The following is a 23,566-nucleotide window of genomic DNA, read 5'->3' on the forward strand; positions in this document are numbered from 1 at the left end:
TTCTGAAACCTGCTATCTTTAGTCCTAAGGAAAACAGCATATGGTTTAACAAATCCTGTGTTTATTTTCCCTGAAGTATTTGCTTACTGGATACATACATAACAGGGTTGAGGGGAGACTGAAGGAGGATGATCAATGTGGTATTGTTCCAGAATTCCTAATGTTACACATTGTAATTAGAGGCTATATTTGCTGGGAAAAATAGGTTAGTAAATTTATCTTATGATTCATTTGATGGCTACATGTTTTGTCTTTGGCAGACATGTAAGGTTATATTAATTCTACAATTTCAGAAATAAATTACTTATGTTTGTTTTCATAGTTGATACTTTAATGCTGTTAGAAATACCAAATGTTAAAAAATAGAAATATTACATATTGATAATCTAGGATAAGCCTAGAGGTAAAGTGAAGACCTAGTTCCCCTTCCCCTTCCCCTTCCCATTCTACTTCCCCTTCCCCTTCCCCTTCCACTTCTTCTTTTTTTTTTTTTTGGGGCAATGCTGGGGATCACACCCAGGGCCTTGTACATTCCAGGCAAGTGTTCTGACACTGTGCTGTATACTACCAACCCAATAATGTTGATTAATTATATTTAATTTACTTACTTTAGGTAGTAACAAAGGTCAGTCTATTTTATTCAATCATATGTACTGATATATAGATACGTAATAGGAACGTCTTTTGCCTGCGGTTATGGATAACACTGGATCAAGCTATTTTTTTCTTCAGGTTCTTTCCAAGGAGATGGAGATCATTTATGGATGGATGTTTCCTTCAAGCAAATGTCACTTTACTTTTTAAGGTGATTCTCTCTACAGAACTTTCTAATCCCTTATCTCCTTGAACTTTGGGATAGAAATAGCCCTGGGGTATTATACTGTATGTTCTGGTTATATCCTGACCACCACCTGCCTATTCTCTTTATTAAATCATCACAAAATACCTTACAATCTGTTTCCTGCTGTGATCATGCTCAATACAGTTGGTTCCTTAAGTAAGAAAATACAGCAAAAGTGGACTTGATATAGGCCTTGATGAACACTTTCACTTTCTAGGCAAGGAAAAACAGCATTTAGAAATTAAAGGGATTTGAAAAAGAGTATAGAAACTGACCTTTATACCCTATATCAATACTGTTGTTCTTTTAATATTTTTTGACATAGCTCAAAAGCATTCTTCTCTTTGAAGTTTTTCTTAATTTAACAACTCCTGTGTTCCCTCATGTTCCCAGATGTTGATAATGTACTCTATGATGACTCACTTCTACTTTTCTTTAATCAAACTTCTCTTAGCTTTTAACCCATACAATACATTGTGAAGTTGTTTGGCTTTGATGGGAATGCATCATTTACTTTTTTTTTTTTGTTGTTTACTCTTTTCTCATTAGTACAGGACTAAGCAATACTGTTTAGTGCTATGGCAATCATGGCTTGAAAGGCAAATTCAAGACTTGAGATCCTATGAGTTATGATTCAAAATCATTGGATGAACCAGATTATGTTTATATTGCTTTTTTTTTGGTGGGGGAAGGGGGACACTTGTTACTTTACCACAGAGCTATACCCTCAGTCCTTTTTAATTTTTTTATTTTGAGACAGTGTCTTACTAAGTTTCTTAGGGCCTTGCTAAATTGCTGAAGGCTGTTCTCAAACATGCAATCCTCCTGCCTCAGTCCCTGAGCCACTGGGATTATAGGCAAGTACCACCACACCTGACTATTTACATCACTATTTTAAGACACAAAAACATAAAACAAAAAATTATCCTAAAGAATTTATAGACTCCTTTCTCTTCCCCAAGTATATTTGTTAATTCTAATTTGAGAAACATGCATTTTCAGGGCTGAATTGATGTGAGACATTAGGGAAAAGGACAAAGTGTGGCATGAGGACTCATGATGTCTGACTTGGGTCACTGAGTGCATGGAAGTTCTGTTTACTTCAGCCAGGAGAGGAAAAAAGACTATATGTTCTGGAAAAAAGGATGAGGTCAGTTTTGTACAATCTCAATTTGTGTTTCCTGTAGAACATTCCCTTCCTTTTGGAGTGAGCTGGAAGTATCAGTTTGGAAATCTACACTATGAAACCAAACTGAGTAGAAACAGTCATTCAGAGAGAACACGTGGAGTAAAAGGGGAAGATGGCCAAGGAAAAATAGCCTTGTGAACACACTTCCTGGAGAGCAGAAGTTAGCAAAGTTGTGGATAGGGAGCAAAAAGGAAGGGAAGCATAAATTTCGAGAGGCAAAATTCAAGAACTACACTCCAGTTAGGGTGGCAACCAGCAAGAATACAAAAAGGAATAAATGCCGAAGAGGATGTAGAGAAAAATGAAAACTGTTGGTGGAACTGTAAATTAGTACAAACACTATGGAAATCAGTATGGAAGTTCCTCAAAAGACTAGGACTAGGTTGGGCACGGTGGCGCACACCTGTAATCCCACATCCCAGGGGCTTCAGAGACTGAGACAGGAGAATTGTGAGTTCAAAGCCAGCCTCAGCAACTTCGAGGCACTAAGCAACTCAGTGAGACCCTGTCTCTAATAAAATACAAAATAGGGCTGGGGATGTGGTTCAGTAGTTGAGTACCCCTGAGTTCAGTCCCTGATACCAAACAAACAAACAAATTAAAAAAAAATAGACTAGGACTAGAACCACCATATGACCCCCTTATATTACTCCTTGATATTTATCCTCAAGAATTAAAATCAGTATATTGTAATGACACATGCATACCCGTGTTTATAGAAGCACAATTCACAATAGCCAGACTATGGAACCAGACTAGGAGTCTGTCTATGAATGAATTGATAAAGAAAATGTGATATATATACACAATGAAGCTTCAGCCATCAAGAAGAATGAAATTATGCCATTTGAAGGAACATAGATGGAAGTGGAAACCGTTATGTCAAGTGAAATAAACCAAACTGATAAACTCAAGGGTTGTATATTTTCTTTCATATATAGAAGCTAGAGAAGAAAAAGGAAAATAAAGGTGTTTGTGTGTGTGTGTGGGAGATCTTATAAAAAAGGGTGGGGGACTGAGGAATGATATTGGTCAAATTCTATTGTTACATTGTGTGTGTTCAAATACATAATGAGGAATCTCAACATTATGTACAACTATAATGCACCAATAAAATTTTTTTTAAAACAGGTTTTCAAATATGTATAGTAAAAAAAGGATTCAAGAAGAATGAAAATGTCAACACAGTCAGATGCATTTAGAGTTCAAGACTGAAAACAGTTCATTGTATTTGGTGATTAAGAGGTACTGACCATAGTAAGTACAATTTCAGTGGAGCCAAGGGGCAAAGTCTGATCACAGTGAGTCTAAAAGCAAAGAAATGAGGAAATGCAACTAATAATTCAAGACTCTTTTGCCTTGCTGTGAAAAACGCAGCCAGAGGGAACCCCAAGGATGGACGGCTTGAAAATAACATAATAATGTTGACCATCTGTGGCACCAACTGGTGAGAAGCAGCACAATAGGTAGATTAAAAATAGAGCTCCTTGAGGAGGGGAGAGATCACATCAAGGGTCAAATGAAAAGATCTCTTCCTAGCTTGGAGGAGTTTACAGACAAGGGATGGAAAATTGAGGTCCCTCATGCCTCACAAGGAATGGTCTCAATTTTCTCTGTAGAAAGAAAAGGAAGGTCCTCTGTAGAGAGAAGGGCAGAGTTGGGGCAAATGATTTGAGAGAGAAACCAGCCCAGGGAAAAGTTCAAAGCACTACTGAGAGGTGCCAAGACCTGCCTGCAGGTGTGTGATTATGAACTGAATATGTCACCAATTTCGAGGTTATATGACTTCTCCCTTCTAACTGTACTCTATAAGGCGTTGAGAAAGCAGATGAAGGTTGAGTTCCACTTAAATCCCTATCCCCAAAGGCCCAGGCCTAGGGACCCAAAGGAGAGCGGCCAAATCATCTAGCAAACACTAGAAATTCTGAAAAGCACAGAAATGCCAGCATGTTTATATTCTAAGACGTATTGTTGGGAAGCGTCAGCATCCGAGGCCTTCACGGAAATCGAGTTTTTCCGGAGGAAGCATAAACCGGGAGAGAGGCTGAGGGACTGCGCACAACTTTCCTTCTCTCCAGATTCACACCGAGGGAATGAAGGAGGGCGGTTGGTCTGGTCCAGGTGCCTGCTCCTCCACAGGGAGGAGGGGGCCCTAACCCGGCACTGCCAGGCGGAAGCGCCGTTGCCATTGGTCCAGCGGCGGCTTTTACCTGCCTGGAGCCCCGGGGGCCCCAAGCGCAAAGTCCGCGGCGCTGGGCCAAGGAGCCGGCGACTGGCAGCGCAGGTGCGCCTACGCCCTCGGCCAGGCAAGATGCCGCTGGGGCTGCGGGGAAAGAAGAAGGCTAAGTCCAAGGAGACCGCTCGGCTGGTGGAGGGCGAGCAGGCGGGCGCGGGCGTCGGGAGCCTCCCAGATCCCCCGGTTCCCGCACGCAGGCTGGTCTTCCACACGCAGCTGGCGCACGGCAGCGCCACGGGCAGGGTGGAGGATTTCTCCAGCATCCGTGAGCTCTACGAGAAGATCGCTGGCGTGTTTGAGATCTCGCCGTCGGAGGTAAGGGCCAGATGCTCAGCCTCTCCTTCCTGCGGTCGGCCGTGCCCGTCGGCTTAAATTGGCTCAGACTGGTTGAGCAGCTTTCCCTAAACCCTCGGTCGCACGCACGCAGGGTGGAGTCCTCCGGGAGAGCCTCAGGGACCGAGAGAGGGAAGGGGAAAGGCACGTCCCAGGACCGGAGAAAGTCACATTCCCCACGCTCCGAGATCTAGCCTGTGGGAAACTGGGGCGAGGCGACTTTTCTTCTTCCTCATGAATATGAGTTGGCTTTAGATGTCCCAGATTCAGCCGCTCAGGATTCCCAGAGTCAAAGATCTGGCTGGGCAAATTAATACCCTTCATCTCAACTGGACTTTACCCTCCAGATTCCTCTGTAGGCGTGAGAGTGTTGCTGGGCCTCGGCCCAAAGTAAGGGATAGGGGCGCGAGGGTGGGGGGAGATTGGAGTGTCTTCCAGGCGATCACCAACCAAGGCCCGTGTTACCTCTCATTTGTCACTTCCAACATCAACACCAGAAACGGTGGTATTTCTCAGAAGTTTTTAAAAGCTGGGCTGTTATTTCAAGGGGGGGGGCATGTTTTTAAAAAAATCATACTTAACTATGTGTGACTAGTTTACGCAGTTTACATGGGGGAGCTGAGCTTTAACTTTTACATCCTAAACTTGAAAAGGACCTGAGAAATTTAATTCCAATGTGTGCTTGCCGGGAACTGGAATTTGACGTAGGAGTGCTCGCAAAAGCACTAGTTTATGAGGGCTTTTTTATGTGACCACGTTGTGCTTATCCAAGAGATCAAACTGTAAAATGTACTTGTGAGAACTTAGCTCGAGAAAATATTTTGTGTACATTTCTAGGAAAAGCACAGGATTTTGTTGCCTTGGATTTCTGTGTGTAAAGAGCTGCCATTGAGTGGCATAGGGTAACATCTAGATATCCTTTCTTTAATTTGTTGTTTGATTTTTTTTTTAAATCAGTTGTTTGTCAAGTATATTTAAGCGAAATTGAGGTCAAGGCAAAATTCCAAAAAGATGTGAAAGAGAACATAAAGCGTAACTCTTTGTTCTTTGGGTTTCCAAGTACTAAGGGCTAAATCACAAACCCATTTTGTAAACTATTTATATTTACATGAGACACTAATAAAACTACTTTTACAAGGGACTTTTCAACTAAAAAAAAAACCCCACTTTTTAAATTTTTATTTTAGTGGTACTGACAATTGGACCTAGATCCTTGCTCTTGTCACTGAACTATCCCCACCCCCACCCCCGCCACCCCCTCCCTTTTTATTTTATTTTAATTTTTTTGTACCAAATATTGAACCCAGGGGAACTTAATAACTGAGCCACATTCACAGTCCTTTTTACATTTTTTTTTTTTTTTTAATTTTGAGACAGGATCTTGCTAAGTTGCTTAGGGCTTTGCTAAGTTGAGGCTGATTTTGAACTTGATTTTCCTGCCTCAAGCCTCCTGAGTTATTGGGATCACAGGCATGAGCAACCACACTGGCTGTCTTTCCCTTTTTTGAAATTTTGAGACAATGTCTCCCTAAGTTGCAAGAAGCTGGCCTCCAACTTGCCATCTTCCTGACTCATCTTCCCAAGTAGCTGGGATTAGAAGCAGTGCCCCTATGCCCAATGTTAAAAAGCACTTTTGAAAAGGGATCTCATAAAAATAGAAAGGAGACCAGAAAGGTAGAGGAAGGGGACTGGGAAGAGAGAGGAGTGGAGGGGAAGGGAAGGTACTGGGGACTGAAATTGATAAATTATGCATGTGCTTGTACCAATTTGTCACAGTGAATTCTACTATGATGTATAATTATTATGCACCAATAAATATTTAAAAATTTGAATCATAGATAAACCAAGAATTATTTTTTTAATGTAAGTATGTCCTATGCAATGTTAGAAATACTGATATATAATAAACAAGAGTATTCATTTATTTGGGAAAACAAAAGTGCATTTGAAGGAACAATTCCCTTTGATCTTCTCTAGTTGAGGTAGGTGGCAGGTTAATGAGATAAACTTGAATGTGGAGCTTGGCTCTACCATATGGTAGTGTGTGGCCTTGAACAAGTTTAACCTCTCTCATTTTCAGTTAACTATAAAGTACAGATAAGGTTATCTACCTTGAAGGATATTGTGAGGACTGGACTTTGTATATAAACCTATCAGATTGCTTGGCATATGATTAGTGCTCAATGAATTGTAATTAATATTATTAATGCTTAACAGTTAAATGATAAACTGAGGTATAAAGAGATTGGGTCTTGGGTAAGGTCATGTAGCTTACCAAAAAAAAAAAAAAAGAAAACAAAAAGCAGAGCTGTTACTTATTCTTGGATCTTATTTCTATAGTGGTAAGATTGTTAACATACTTAACTGACAGCTTTAAATGTCTCTCCTGTGATCAAGGACACCATTCTGGTTTCTTTATATTAACAGTTTTCTTCGTCACTATATATGACATTATTCTGAGCTCAAGATGTATGATTTTTTTTTCAATCTACTTAATCCTTAAGGTGGAAGTATTATTATTAATATCTGCTTCATAGAGAGGAAATGAAAGCTTTCAAATTCAGAACTGTTTTAGAATTGCACATAGTAAATGGTAAAGCCTGGAAGTCCATTTTTTTTTTCTGACTCCAAAGTCCATGATGTTTTATTGTTTCCCAATTTTTCCAATGTCTCCTATTTTAGCAGCCATGTTCAATATTTTCAGTTTCCAGTGCACTGATTAGCAAGATAAAATTCCAAACTAATGAACATAAGGTGTTTTGATGTGCTGTATCAAAGTTCATAAACGTGTGTATGTGTTTGTATATGTTTAATTTTTTTTAGTTGTAAATGGACACATATCTTTATTTATTTTTATGTGGTGCTGAGGATTGAACTGAGTACTTCACATGTGCAAGGCAAGTGCTCTACCACTGAGTCACAACCCCAGCCCCATAAGTATATTTTATTGCCCTAATATATGTATATTAGCATGATTATGTGCATACCCAACATTAATGGATTAAAAATAGTTATGGGCTGGGGTGATGACTCAGCAGTAAAGTACTTGACTAGTATATGTGAGGCCCTGGGTTCAATTCTCAACACCACTTATAAATAAAAGTTCTGTTGGCAACTAAAAAAATTTTAAAAAAATAGTTAATAAATATGTGCAGGATACTTGCCTAGCATGCTTGAGGCCCTGGGTTCAATCTGAAATGAGGCAAGCAAAGAATTACAAGTCATAGATACTGAAAATTGTCCCATTCACAGATGCCATAGTTCTAGAAAACATTGCAGTAAATTTTCACAAATTCCAGAAAATAAGTAAAGCTAGCAAGTTATAGCATATGACCTCAAAGTAAAAAAATAATTTTTTTATATACTAGCAGTGAATAACTAGAAAATGAAAACTGAAAACGAATACCATTTACAAGAGCCCAAAAAACAAATGTGGGACTGTAACTTGGTGGTAGAGCTATTGTCTAACATGCCCAAGCCTTGGGTTTTATTCCCAGCATAGAAAAAAAAAATCTAGGTTTAATCTAACAAAATATATACATGATCTGTAAGAGAATTCCAGCTCTAGAATGTTAGGCTTCATTGGCGCACTATTTTGTGGGACAAAGTGTTGCCTGGCTCTTCAATTAAAAAAATAAATAAACCAATTAAGACCTTTAAAAAAATATGTGCAGGATAAACCTTTGGCCATCATTGTATAGTATGCCTTAAGTTTCTCAGTAGTTAACTTTGAAACAAAAGTTAGTTATTAAAATCAAATTCACACCAGAGAGATTCCATTCATTTTCCCATTCTCCTAGCAAGAGGAATAGTGATGCAAATAGTTTTTGAGATATCAGTGCATATGAAACAGAATATTTCCCTCTTAAAAGGATTGAATAGATAGTTAACTTGGAAGGCCTGCCTTTTCTCAAGGGACGTGGCTGTAAGGATATAAATGGAACTTTATAGAGAGAAATGTACTTTTTTTTTTGGGGGGGGGGTGGAGTACTAGGGATTGAACACAGGGGTGCTTAACCACTGAGCTACATCCCCAGCCCTTATTATTTTTTATTTTGAGACAGGGTTTTGCTAAGTTGCTTAAGCCTTTGTGAAGTTTCTGAGGCTGGCTTTGAATTTGTGATCCTCTTGTCTCAGCCTCCCAATCCTCTGGGATTACAGGTGTGAGCCAACTCACCCAGATAGGAGCTGGATACTCTTTACTGAGGGAAAAGAACAGGATTGGATGTCATATGGGGCACATTCAGATAAATTTCTGGGACCCATAATGTGCCCATACCTGTGCTAGGTGTGTAGTCAGCAGTTTGGTCACTTTTTACCCTCATGAGAATTCTTCTCATTTTATAGTTATGCCAAATGAGGTGGTGAGCTGGCCCAGAATCACTCAGATTATGGTAGAGCTGGAATTTGAATTTAGGTTTCCTGGTTTCAAGGAACCAGCTGGAAAATTCTTAGTAACTGCTTTCAAATTCCAAATACAAACCTGGGAAAACCTTCTTTTTTAGACAAATAGTTTTCAACTCAAAATGATGTTTCTGTGAAATTGACAGTTGTGGATTTCAACTGTTTCATGGTCCCTGAAGGGAGAAGCTAATGAAGCCTGTGAATCTCTTAAGATTTGTTACCAATGCTGGCAGGTTGCAGTCTATTGTGATCATTACATTGAAACAGATGGTCAATTATGCAGAAATCCCATATATCTGATGTCTTTTTTTCTAAAACAACTAAATGAGCAATTCAGTAAAAAGAGAAAAAAGAGAAAGTAAATTAATCTTATCTAAAAAATAGTTATAACATAAATGCAGGAGCAATTTTTCAGAAAGTTTAATACCATCTTTTAAAATATTCAGGTTACATAAAAGAGTTGAGTCATTATTTATGACTATAGCTCTTAAGCATAGTCATAAATTTTGTTGAAGAGGCGTTTTGAATATTTGACTACTGTAATTATTTGGCAAGTAGTTTGTGCCATGACATGTTTTCTTCACTTAAATTTTTATTTTGAGGCAAGATTGTAGGAAAAGATAATGAATTGAAAAGCTTTTAAAGAAATAAATCAGTTTTGTAGTTACAAGCTTGACATGTCCAGTAACTAAAAACTCAGACTCAGTTTCTTTATAGAATTCAGATATTATTTCCTTTTGACTTGGTTATAACATGTTGAGTATCACTTATCTGAAATGCTTGGGACCAGAAATGTTTTGGATTTCACATATTTTTAAATTTTGGAATATTACCATATACAAAATGAAATGTCTTACGGATGGGACCCAAGTGGTAAATATGAAATTCATTTATGTTTTCTATATACTTTATACACATAGCCTGAAGGTACTATTATACAATATTTAAAAAAAATTTTAGTTGTAGATGGACACAATATCTTTATTTTATTTATTTATTTTTATGTGGTGCTGAGGATCGATTCCAGTGCCTCACATATGTGAGGCAAGCACTCTAGCACTGAGCTACAACCCCAGCCTCCTATTATACAATATTTTTAACCTATATATTGACTGTGACACACCATATAAAGTCAGTGATGAATTTTCCATTTCTGGCATTATATCATCACTCAAAAAGTTATAGATTTTGGAGTACTTCAAATAAGATTAGGAAAGCTCAACCAATATGAGTTTGTGTATATTAGACACCAAACAATTCATTGAATGAATAAATGAATCATTCAGTGATTCATTCTCTTGACATGTAAGGTAGATAAATAGAACAGCATAGTTGGGATGCAGAGAAGACAAAAGATGTGATTTGTTGTTGTTGTTAAGGATTTCACTGTATTGCCCAATCTGGCCTCGAATTCCTGTGCTCAAGTAATCATCCTGCTTCAGCTCAAATTACATAGATGTGCCACCACACCTGGCAAGAGCTGGGTTTTAAAAATTTAAAATTTTGTGTGTGCAAACATGTTATTATTTCTCTTAACCCAATCAACCTTCCCTTGATACTGGTTCCCATCCTCCGCACCCCATTTCTCCTTAATAGCAAAACTCTTCCAAAGCTGCTGTCTCCAATGAGATGTGTTTTGTATCTCACTCTTTGATCAAAACCTCCATAGATTCCCATCTCACTTTGAACAAAAATCCTGTGATGGCTCTAGGCCCTGTTATTACCACTCTGCCATTATTGTTCCAATGCTGGCAGGATGCTCTAACTAGTGTGGCTACTGGGCTAGTCCTTGAACACTGGAGCCTGAGGGTTTTTGTATTGGCTCTTGTCTCTGCCAGAACCTCTTCCTACAGAATGCTCTTTTTAAAATCTGCATCGTGTCATGTTGGCAAGGCTGAAATTAATCATCCAATCTAGATGAATAGCAAGCCCATTCCCTTCTCCACTTAATTTTTCTCTATGAAGTATCTCCACTTAATTTTTCTCTATGACTTACTTTGTTTATTACTTTATTACTTACTTTGTTTGTCCCCTTACCCCCAGTAGAATATAAAGCACCATAAGGCAGTAAGTTTTGTCTTTTGTGTTTACTGATATAGCCCCAAGGGCCTAGAACTATACCTGGAACATCCTTGGAGCTCAAAAAATAATTGCTGAATAAAAGAATCCTCACAAATTCTGTACTTAAATTCTGTATCTTTAACATAAAGCTTTACTATTGATTGTAACACTGACATCTTATGTAGGTATTAACTTTTTTATATTGTAGAGGGGAAAGAGACTTGTCTTATTGGGGAGGGGTATGAGGACATTCATATCTTGTTTTAAGTTTTAAATAAAATATTTAAGATGTGTAATATTTGGTATGCATGTAGAGTGAGTAATTATGTCATACTAATTGACATATCCATCTTAGAAATACAAAGTTGGAGGCTCTGTTAGCAAGCAAAGTTGCTTCCGAAATGAGTTACAGCATATGGGGAGCTGCCTTGTGAGGCTTCCCAGAAACTGCTTCTCGTTCTACACTTGTTGGCACCAGCACTGAGTGTGTATGGAAATCAATACTGTGTATTTGTGTGGCACTTCTGAAGAATATGAAATGTTCTTCAGATTTTACCATTTCCCAGCAATGCACATAACTGGTAAATGAAACTGTTGTCTCTTTGGTTCACAAATGGAAGCTCAAGGAAGAATGGAGAAAGATGGAGTCCATTGACTTGCGTGTAGCCCCCAGAAGCAACAACAAACCCACAAAAAGAGGGGATCAGAAATTTTGGTGTGAATATCACCATTGACCTCTAAGTAAGCCCAGTAAAATGGAGTGGAAAGAGCATAAGAGAAAAGCAGCCCCTGGCATCCGGGAGTTGGCCTGACACTCCTGGGTGGGTGTTGGTGTTCTCCCATTGCACATAAACAATTCCATAGAATGTTGGCATCAGGTAAAAATGCTGTGTGACTGTGGTAGTGTGTCCCACCTTATAAACAGGTTTACTAAGACACTTGGTCATGAGATTGACCCTCCTTCCTGACAGCACTCTCTCTACAGCAAACCTGTGCTTCTTTGAACTTTCCCCCAATTCACCAAACACTAAGGCCAAACTTTTTCTTAGGCATTTGTCTGTGGTGTTTGTGAGATATTTCCAGGGCCTTGCACTACCCCTGAGCTACATCCCCAGTACCTCTTTCTCCCCAGGATTGCCCATGGAATGCAGTCTCCCTGTAGAGCGCTTGGTGTTTATTGCAAGGAGCAATAAACTTCAGGTGAGAAATCCCTGGTGATCTTTGACTAATGGGTATTGACAGTTGTCATTGCTGGGTTATTGTAATTTTGTAAAGAGGCACTTTGAATTTGGTTTTCCTGATTTCATCTGTCTTCTATTTTAATATTTTGGAGCTTTGATCATATCAATTTCCTCAAAAGCTTCCAGGGCAGTGAGGCACAGTGGCACTCTGGAGGCCAAGGCAGGAGAATCGCAAGTTCAAGGCCAGCCTCAGCAACTTAGTGAGACCTATCTCAAAATAAAAAGTTAAAAAGCACTAGGGATTTACCTCAGTAGTAAAGCATTTCTGGGTTCAATCCGTAGCATCAAAAGTGGAAAACAAAACAAAACAAACCCCCCCCCCCCACACACACACATTCCAGGCTTCTAGTTTCTTGCCAATACCATGACTCTCCATGCCCAAGCAAAACAATTTCTCATATTCCTTGCTTGAGTCCTATACTATGGCAGCTGCTGCCACCACTGCTTTTGACAATCCCTTCATTACAGTTCAGAATATTTAAGTGTTTAATTCCTCTGTGCCTTTTCTCATGCTGTTCTTTGTTTCTTAGTATAGTCTGTACTTGTCTTTCCAATCTCAACTGTCATTTCCTCCAAGAAACCATCCTGTGAACCTATCAGTCTAGATAGCTGCAGGTGTACAAGTTTGAACGTAGCACCAGCCCACTGAATTGAATTTAGTTTCTCCTTTATCTCTTCCAGAGGGCTGGGACTTTTTTTCTCTCTTAAAAATCTTGTTCCCTAAACTGGGAATGGAACCACCATTTGACCCAGCTATTCTGCTCCTCGGTTTATACCTAAAGAACTTAAAAACAGCATACTACAGGGACACAGCCACATCAATGTTTATAGCAGCACAATTCACAATAGCTAAATTGTGGAACCAATCTAGATGTCTTTCAGTAGATGAATGGATAAAAAATGGGGTATATATACACAATGGACTATTACTCAGCATTAAAAGAGAAAAAAATCATGGCATTTGCAGGTAAATGGATGGAGTTGGAGAATATTATGCTAAGTGAAGTAAGCCAATACCCAAAAACCAAATGCCAAATGTTTTCTCTGATATAAGGATGCTGATTTATAATAGGGATGTCAGTGGGGAGCACGGGAGGAATAGACGAACTTTAGATAGGGAGAAGGGGAGGGAGTATAAGGGAGGGGCCATGGGGTTAGGAAAGATGATGGAATGAGATGGACATCATTACCCCAAGTACATGTATGAAGACACAAATGGTGTGACTCTACTTTGTGTACAACCAGAGACATGAAAAATTGTGCTCTGTATGTGTAATATGAATTGAATTGCATTCTGCTTTCATATAATACAAATTATATTTTTAAAAAAAGTATACAAAAAAAATCTTGTTCCCTGAATCAATAGATGGTTAGCCGCTCCATAAAAGTTTACTAAATAAAAGTATATAGTGATACAATAGGCAGTGAAGCTGACAATGTAGATGATAGTTCAAGGTTGTCTAAATGTCCTAGTAATTGTACAAATTTTATTCTGTAGACGGTGTGAATAACTCAGATGTTTTTCAGAAGAGGTAATGATGCTCGCTCGATGTATATTTTATAAAGGAAAACACAACCAACCATCCATTAGCTATGTTTTCTTTATAAATAATATTTGACTTGAATTGAATGTAGTGATATTTTCTGGATTTGTTTAGTATCATTTCAGAAGTTATAAATATGTTACAGTTATTATGTATGCTCAATATATCCCTATGAGCATTAGCTTCATTTTTTGTATAAAAATTTCAAGCAAGAATAACATGACTCATTTTGAGAAGTAGGAGGAAAATCTAACCAGCTGTCTTCTAGACCTCATTGCTCTAAGGAAGGTAAGAAATAGATAAGCCTGCTTCATCTTGTGCTATACCTCCTCTGAAGTAGGTATATGAACAACCCTAGAGTAAACTGGAACCCTTGGGCTGGGTAGTCCCCTCTTCAATCCCCAGATACCCTTCAGGCTGAAAGCTGGCCCTGTCATCTCCTCACCCAGCTGGTGTCCTCTTTACTTTCCCTTGCTTCTCAAACCATCCTGAGTGGAGTGGAAGGCTCTTGCAGGTTTCAAGAGATGGAGACACTCAGGTAACTGTGGGCAATTTATATGTATTTACCTGTCTGTTTGGGCTGCTGTAATGAGCTGTTGTAAATCAAATGACTAATAAACAAATTTATTTATCCCAGTAGTGGAGACTGGGAAGTCCTAGATTGAAATGCTAGTAGATTTGGTATCTGGTGAAGGACCCTTTTTGGTTCATAGATGATGCCTTTTGCTGTGTTCTCACAAGGCAGAAGAGACAAGGGAGCTCTTTGGAGCCTCTTATATGGGCATCAATCCCATTCATGAGGGCTCCAGCCTTATGACCTAACCACCTCCCAAAAATTATTACCTTGGGAGTTAGGATTTAACATGGATTTTAACATATGTATTTTTGGAGAACACAAACATTGTTTATACCAGTTAATATTATTCGGATGTAGAGGGAGGTAAGGAAGCCCAGGACAGCTTCTGCACCTGCACAGTTAGGTTCCATGGACAACTGGAACATGGTTCCTCCTGCCCAGATTAAAGTAGTAGCTGTATATGCTGGAGAACCAAGAGTAAGTCTAGTTGCTTCTTCTGTCTCTTCCAGCTCAGTCTTCTTCTCTCTGGTGACTATCACTTCTGAATGATTCTTTCTTCACATACTTTTTTTTTTAACTTTACCCCTCCAAGACTCTTTTTGCTTTGTCTCTTTGTCTTTATGTTTCTCTGCCTTTTTGATTTCTGTGCCTTTCTTTGTGTGTCTCAAACAAAGTCTCTAAGAGAGAGTCTGTTGTGTCAGGAAGCAGTACTGGTGGGCTAGGCCCCTCAAGTGTGGGCTCATCTCTGTTCCAGCTTGTGAGGTCATATGGTATGAAGACTGTGTACATGACAGGTATTCAGAAACTTACTGAACTGGGGAAATGTAAATGGCAGATACCTTCAGTGGCCTGTCTAGAACATGAAATTATAGTCTGTTCTTTGTGACTTTTATGCATCGTTTTCCTCTTTACCTGGAACTCTTTCCCATGTTCTTTTCTGTCAACTCTTACTTAGGCTATAAAACTCAAGAGTCACTACCCAAAGCCTTCGCTCCTCCTCAGGGCTGGGTTCCATGCCTTTTCTCTGAGCTTCTATGACTCTCTTCCATGAGACTGAGAGCTGCTCTGGGCAGGGGCTGGCAGTTGGTGTGCAGTAAAACTTTTTATTACAGAAACTTTAAATATATGCTAAAGTAAGAAAATAGTGTAATTAACTTCCATGTGCCCAGATGCAACAGTTATCAACATGAGCCAACATTTATTCTTTTCATATCCAATTTAAAAAGTTTTTATTATTAAATTTAACACAAGTAAGGCAAAGCACATAAAACAACTTAATGGATAGGTTGAACACTCTTGTAAATCATACATGTGTTAGGATATAGATAGCTTGGCAGCCACCTGAGAACCTTTTATGTGGTCCTTCCACCTGTCCCCTAAGAATAACTACTATCTTGACTTATGGTAATGAATCCTGCACTTTTTTTCTCAAAGTATACTTTCTTTTTTTTTCTTTTTAATATTTTTTAGTTCTCAATGGACTTTACTGTGTTTATTTATATATGGTGCTGAGAATTGAACCTGGTGCCTCACATATGCTAGGCAAGCACTCTACCACTGAGCCGCAATCCCAGCCCTCAAAGTATACTTTCTTTTAAAATTTTTTTTTTTTGTTGTGGATGGATCTTTATTTAATTTATTTACATGTAGTGCTGAGGATCAAACCCAGTGCCTCACACATGCTAGGAAAGCGCTCTATCACTGAGCCACAACCCCAGCCCCTCAAAGTGTACTTTCTTAAACATAATATTTTAGATTTCTTTTAGATATTTCTTTTGAGTCTCTCTCAATCTATAGTTCACCCTTGCTCTTTCCCCCTTCCCAATGTATTTGTTGAAGAAGCCAGATCTTTTATCCTGTATGGTTTTTCATACTTTGTTTTTTGTTGTTTAAATTCCTGTAGTATAATTAAGCATTCATCATCATTGTATTTCTTATACTTTGATAGTTGTATCTTCAGGCTTAATCCAGTGAGTTCTTTTTTACCTCCTGTTGAGACATGTCAAAAGTATAGTTAAAATTTTGTGCTGATTGAATGAATGAATAAAATCAACAGAGAAAATAGGGTACGTCTTACCTTTTACAATATTGTATGTATCTCTGCTGGAATAGACTCCGTACCATTTGAAAAGTTCCTTGCATATTCCGTGTTTCAGTGTTTGCATAGTAAAATAGTTGTGATTTTATTTTGTTCTTTTCCTTTTTTTTTTTGGTACTCGGGTTTGAATTCAGGAATGCTCTCCCAATGAGCTACATGCCCAGTCCTTTTTATTTTTGTATTCTGAGATAGGGTCTTGTTAAATTGCCTAGGCTAACCTTAAACTTGCAATCCTCTTGAGTCAGTCTCCCAATAGTTTGGATTACAGGTATGTAACACTGCACCCAGCTGTAGCTATGTTATTTTACAGCCTTCTGAGCATAAAGCTAGAACTATCTATTTTACCAGTCTCACCCTTGGCAAAGCCAGTTGGACTCTTTTCTGAATCTGAATGCTGGCAGAATTTTAATTCTTCAAAAGAATTCTCTGGAGATATATTTATTTCTGCTATGTTTGTGAAGAATCAAGTACAGGAAGAGAAAACCATAAAGCTCTCTAATAAAAAAGGTGTTTATCATACAAAAATATTTCTACTTATTTGTACAAGTTATGAATTTGTAACAGGATAGACTAATTATAATACAGTTTTAAAATATTTTTAACTTTTGTGGTACTGGGGGGTTAAACCATGCTTGGAAAGTGCTCTACCCTAAAGCACTTTTTAAAATTTTATTTTGAGACAGGATCTTGTTAAGTTGCTCATATTGGCCTCAAATTTGTGATTCTCTTGCTTCAGCCTCCTAAGTAGAAGGGATTGCAGGTGTGTGCCACCAGACCCAGCATTGAATAAGTCTTTTAAGTAGAAGGTACACATATTGAGCCTGTTTAGTCTTACCATTCATTAGAAATTCTTGAGTACTAACCTGTTCTGGTCACTGTTCCAAATCTTGGAATTCATTAGTGAACAAAATAGACAAAGTTCCTGCTAGCATGGAACTTAGGTTCAAGTCTTCCCTTCTCTGAGATGGTTTTATTTCTTGAGTCAATGCCATACCAGCCAGATAGTACAGTGAGCATTTGTTGGCCTATTGTCTGTTGTCCAAGCTCTTATGAATACAGGGTTTCTCTTTACATACACATTTCTTTCATTGTAAGAAAAATGGACCTAGAAGATTTTGTTAAGCAGAGGAGACATAAGCATGTTTATGTCTTTTTGCTGGAAAACCCTTCATCATTTATTTGGTCACTCCTAATACTGTCTCTGCACCCTGTGCTCTGAAACCTCTTATATGTGGAAGATAACATAGTGGTTAGAAGTGTCACTAACTGTGAGAGCTTGAGCAGCACATTCCTGGCTGCTCATTGTTTCTGTTCCTCATCTGTAAAATGGGGCCAATGATGAGGCTCATTATAAAAGGTCGTTGTGAGGAGCATATGTATGTTTGATCAGTGCCTGATATATAGTTGGTATTTGTGAAGTGTTAGTTATAATTCTAGAGTTGAAAGGGTTTTTATTGTATTTTAACTTTTTTTTACTTATTTATCAAATAAACAACATTTCTAATTATTTTTAAGTGTTTTTAAACAGCTTTATTGAGCTATAATTCACGTATCACATAATTTACCCATTAAAAGCATTCAGTCCTAATCCCAGTTGTTTGGGAGGCTGAGTTTGAGGCCAGCCTCAGCAATTTAGTGAGAGCCTGTTTCAAAACAAAAATGAAAAGAGCTGGGGATGTAGCTCAGTGATCCAGGGACTCTAGGTTCAATTCCCAGGACTGCAAAGGAACGAACAAACAAGGTATATAATCCAGTGTTTTTTAGTATGTTCACAGAGATGTGCAGCCATCACCTCAATCAATTTTAGAGCACTTTTATCACCCCAAAAGAAATGAATAACCATTTATTCCCAATCCTCCGTCCTCCTAGCCTCTCCCCACCCCTAAGCTCTCTGGCCCCAGATGATATTTATCGACTTTTGATCTTTATATATTTACATATTTATAACTTCCCCATCCCCAATATAACTTGTAACTAATTTTTATGGAAGGCATGTACTTATCTGGGTGCTTGCTATTAGTTCAGCTCTATGTCAGAAATACAAAGGTGAAAAGACAGCCCCCTCCTCCAGCGGAGTTGGGTTTAAAAAGACAAGTGACATGACAAACTAGTGCAAGGTTTCCTAAAAGTGCCTAGAAAAATGTCTTCTGTTCTCAAATAACTTTGGGAAATGTATTTTGTAAATTCATAGTACGTATCAAAGACTCAAGAAATCTAGTAAAAGTTAAAAAATCTGAGAATCTTGGTGTTTATCATTTCCCACATTTGTTTAACTATGGAACTCTCCATTTCTCCCCTGCATAACCCTCCTTAGGCCAATATTTTGAGGCCTATAATTTTTTAAACTATTGATTAAAAAAAGACACAACTCTTTATCAATTGTTTTATTTTATAATAAAAGTTCCCTATTTATGATACTTTTTAATGTTCCAATTAGTAAAGGCTTCTCTTTAACTCATTTAGATCAGCTGTGCCAGGTAGTTTCCATTTGATTCACATCCTCTACTGATCTTTGGATTGTTTGTTCATGTCACCATCCATCTTTGGGCAGGTCTTCTGCTTAACTGTGCCTCAGTTTCTTCATATGAATAGAGGTCAAGTGGACCAGAGCAGTGGTGTCCAAAGCTTGTTGTAGCTCAAAATCACCTGGTCATCCTTTTAAAGAACATAAGTTTCTGGGCCTTACCCTTACAGCTTTGAACAAAGGTCTGAGAATGTTCTAAAAAAAAAATATATATATATATATATATATATATATATATATATATACACACACACACACACATATATATATTTTTAATATTTTTTTTAGTTATAGGTGGACACAATATCTTTATTTTATTTTTATGTGGTGCTGAGGATCAAACCCAGTGCCTCACTCATGCGAGGCGAGCGTTTTCCCTCTGAGCCACAACCCCAGCCCTTTACTTATTTTTAAAATTTGTTCTTTTTAGTAGAGTCATGTATAAATATTTTGACTTATTTATACAAACATGGAGTATAAAAACTTCCCTGATAGCATTAGGTAGCTGGCCTGTCACCCGTTTGTAGATGAAGTCCTTTTCCAGTGGGTGGAACATTGAAATCCTTGAAATGGTAGAGACCCTGGTGTAATTTAAGTGCTCATTCGGAGAGCACTTCATTCTTGTTAGAAAAGTGCTGGACAGAGAGCTTAAAACTGAAGTGCTAATAATAGTTTCTGTCAATTAGAGATAAATACTAAATGCATTTAAAGTGTTTTTGAACTCCGTGAGGAATTTTAGAAAATATAATTCCATGCATGTAATTCAGTAAGGTACAGTAATATAAACTTGAGATTAAAGTGTTTAAGTATGTTAGCTGTATTTTTTGCTTTTCTGACATCAAATGTAATTCTTGAAAATTTGGCATGGTGGTATCACATAAGCTCTTTCGTTGTTGCTTCAAAGCTTTTGAACATAGGGAGGATAGTTGTAATTAGTTTCTTAAAGTCTATTTCTATTCCAACCTAGTTTCATCTCTTGACTCTGTCTTGGTATGAATTGCAACCTTCCTGTGAGAGCTTCCTCTTCCATCCATCTGTTGGTTCTCAGTTAATGAGAATATCCATGATGTTTGACCAGTGTGACCACCAAAGGAAAGTGATCTCCCTGCTTCTGTGTTTCATTCAATCACTGAAGCTACTAACAGAAATTACTCTCCATAGAACACAAAAGCAGAGCTGCATGGTAAATGACATCATTTTAATTTAAAAAATAATGATGTATGTGGTAAAAATTTTAAAAATGTGGGTCACCTAGAACCACAATTCCCTCATTCTTTTCCATAGAAGTATTTGCTATGTCTACTTTCTTTTCTGAATTTCTGAAATTCTTTTAAATGCATTTATGTGACAATATGTGCATATCTCTGGATATTACCTTCCCCTATGCTTTTATTTTAAAGCCCAATTAGAAGCATGTTGTACATCTGTTCTTTACAGTTGGTAGTGGCAGAAGAGGAGTGGATCTAAGAAAGAGATGCTGAAGCATGAGAATGGCAGTTAATGGCAGCCTGCAGTGTACTGAGGGCCATTGGGGGGTACTTTATTCAAGGAGAGCTGCTATTATGTCTTCAGTGGTGATGAGCTAAATTTTAATGGTTTCTAAGAAGTCCACATGTCTCCTGAAGGGGTTTCCTGTACTACTACTTTTGCTTCCCTGTTTACCTGAGGATAAACTCCCATCACCTGGGGTAACCAAAAGTGTTCCTTGAAATGAAGTACTCAAGGAGAAGTAACTAATTAGCAAATTATTATGGTCCAGATGCTTGTTGAGATAGACAAAGAAAAGTGAAGTGAGGGTGGATGGCTCTGTCACTGCTTCTTTGGGGTCCAAGAAACTCAGGAATTCTAGCTGTGCTCTTTGGAATGTGCAGAGTGTTCTGAGGTTTTAGTGATGAAAATGTGGAGCGGGAAGTTGAGCCTTGGATATGACTAATATCAAGGAGATTCTGTGGCTTCTCTGGGTATATAAAAGGCCAGAAGAGACCTTAGAGCTTGTCAGTGATAGAATATTTGCTTTTAGAAACTCTATGACCCTCTGTTACTAGTAGCTAGGAGACTTAACAACTCAAGCATTCAGAAAATGTATTTGCTATGTGTATAAAAATCTCCCTGGAGAAAAATCAAAGCGTAAAGTGGCTTCTAAGGGATACACAGTATCAAAGTTGAGGAAATGTTAATTCTGTATGCTTTCTTAAAATGATTTACACATCTGTATATTGTGTTCATCTAGTGGTGGTTATAGGATTGGCAATAACCATATGCCTTTCATGATCAAGGGCAGAACCTAAACTTAACCTCTTGAAGCTGCTCTCATTTGACAATGGCCATGTGTTCTGGGTGTGGTTCGTTTTGGTGGCTGGTCATGATTTTCATTGTTTCTTCTCTCTTTCTGTATTCGTTGAACTTTCCCTTTCCTAGCTTAGTTTGTCTGCCTCTATGTAGATCAAAGTGGGGGATGGAAAACATATCTTGAGAATTAAGAAAAGAATTGTTGTTGGGCTGGGTATCTGGCTCAGTGCTTAAGCACTCCTGAGTTCAATCCCTGGTACCAAAGAGAGAGAGAAGGGGTGGGAGGAGAGATGTTGTAATTGTTGTTGACTACTTCTATCACCCTTATGTATGCTATCTTATCAGAAATTAATTCTTAACAGAACCCCCAGAAATGACTAAAATCCATAGATTAGACAACCGGAGCTCAGATTACAAGTAAATTACACAAGTCACGCAGTCCAGAGGGATGACTTTGACCTTAGGCCTGTCTGAATCCAAAGTCCATGCTCTTTCCTTTACACAATTTAAAAAAAATTTTTTAGTCATAGCTGTACACAATATTGTTTATTTATTTATTTTTTGTGGTGCTGAGGATCGAACCCAGCACCTCACATGTGCTAGGCAAGTGCTCTACCACTAAGCCACAACCCTAATCCTACACAGATATTCTTAATCTTATGTCCAGAGTTCCTTTCTAGTGAGTTTTAAATGATAACACCTTTACTACCCTGAAATGAAAAGAATATTATGTATAAACATAATTTAAAATATGTTCCTTAACTCTAATATTAGAGAGAAATATAGCTTTCAATATACAAATATTTAGGAAAAGTATCCTTGGAGACATAATGAAGTAGTCAAGTGCTTGTATCTATTTTCAGTGAAAATTTTGGATTTATAAAGAGTAAAATTAGGACAATATTCAATATTCAACCAAATGTTAATGTTTCCTTTTCTTTACATGTGACTTTTTGAAATAGGTATAAGAAACATTTGTTCATGTTCACAGAATTACCATAATGTAGCAACAATCGAAGCAGATTAATAAACATGTTTTATGTTAAAAATTCAATATCTTGAACAGCATTGCTGTCAGTGACTTGCTTTTCTGAAATGATGAGCAAATCTTGGTAAGTTCTGCACAAACTGGTACAGTCTTTCCTTGAGTTACATGGTAATTGCAGTCCAGAAAAATTAAGAACAAAAATGAGTTAATTTGTAACACAGAATTAGGGTCTAGGCTTAAATAATAAATAGTGTTTTCCTCACTCTCAGTATGAATGTCAAGTAGGACATTTGAAAATCATGTGGAATGCAAAAGAGTTTTTCACTTGGCCAGGCTTCTCAAGTATTGCAATTCATAAAGTATCTTGGCCCCTTTCCAGTTTTCCCCAAATATAAACGATGTCACAAAATCATACAACCAAAAAAGCCCTCACAAAATTTCAACCTGTTTCCTTAGAGAATAGTATCACTCCAGTCCCTCCTCTGCAACAGTGCTTTATCCTGGTTACCTGGGATTAAGTAATTGCCTTACACTTGAAGACAGGAAGTAGAACTCCTGTTGGTTTTATCCTTTTAGTTTTAGGATCAATTTTACAGGATTATAATTTGCAAGTGGAACACATAATTGTTTAAATTGGTGATGTGACAAGCTTTTGTAATGTTTTGAGGTGTCAGATGTTGCTATGGCTTTGGAGAGGCTTACAGAGTCTGGTGGCAGATGGACAGTCAGGGTGGCATGATAGAGGAGCACAGCCTTCGAGGTCAGATGGGGAGGTGAGTTTCAGAGGAGGATGGCATGTCATGGATTTGACTCCTGGAGATTCCACCATCTGGCCTCAATTTTCTCCCAGCTAAAATGTACAAAAAACACCTGCATTATAGGATGCTGTGAGAATTAAATGAAATAGCATATTAGGTGTCCAGAACAATGGTTTAATAAAATGCTAGTTCTCTTTCCCTCAAATAGAATGCTGGATGATACTAATATTTAAATATTTTCCTTGTAATTTTTCTACTCTAGACCCACACAGTTTTCATTTTCCAGCCTTTGCCTAAGCCCAGAAAACAAGGAAGACAAGCTTAAAAGTATATCTCTATATACAGTCTTCAAACTAATATGTCTCAGTGTGGAATTCTGTGTTGTAGTAACTATTCTGGACTCTTCTGGTGAGGGCTTCTTCAGTAAAATTTAGTATAAACCTAGTCAACAAAGTTAAGAATCTCAGTTAAACCTGAAAAATT

The 23,566-nt window shown here is 38.0% G+C and overlaps 1 protein-coding gene across 2 annotated transcripts in view; it reads left to right on the forward strand.

Moving 5' to 3' along the window:
• The first annotated feature begins 4,051 nt into the window (after window positions 1-4,051).
• The window catches only part of Gipc2 (GIPC PDZ domain containing family member 2), an 84,401-nt gene continuing 64,886 nt past the window's right edge, over window positions 4,052-23,566 (forward strand). The window contains exon 1 of one of the 2 annotated variants that reach the window (XM_058578947.1): window positions 4,052-4,581. In XM_058578947.1, the coding sequence (XP_058434930.1) occupies window positions 4,342-4,581 (240 nt within the window). In that variant the 5' untranslated portion in view covers window positions 4,052-4,341. The remainder of the gene's footprint in view (window positions 4,582-23,566) is intronic. The other variant, XM_046443199.2, reaches the window with a different exon arrangement.

The sequence above is a fragment of the Marmota monax genome, unplaced genomic scaffold (assembly GCF_021218885.2).
Source record: "Marmota monax isolate L192 unplaced genomic scaffold, Marmota_monax_Labrador192_F-V1.1 WCK01_AAM20220418_F8-fsc00046, whole genome shotgun sequence".
Classification (NCBI taxonomy): domain Eukaryota; kingdom Metazoa; phylum Chordata; class Mammalia; order Rodentia; family Sciuridae; genus Marmota; species Marmota monax.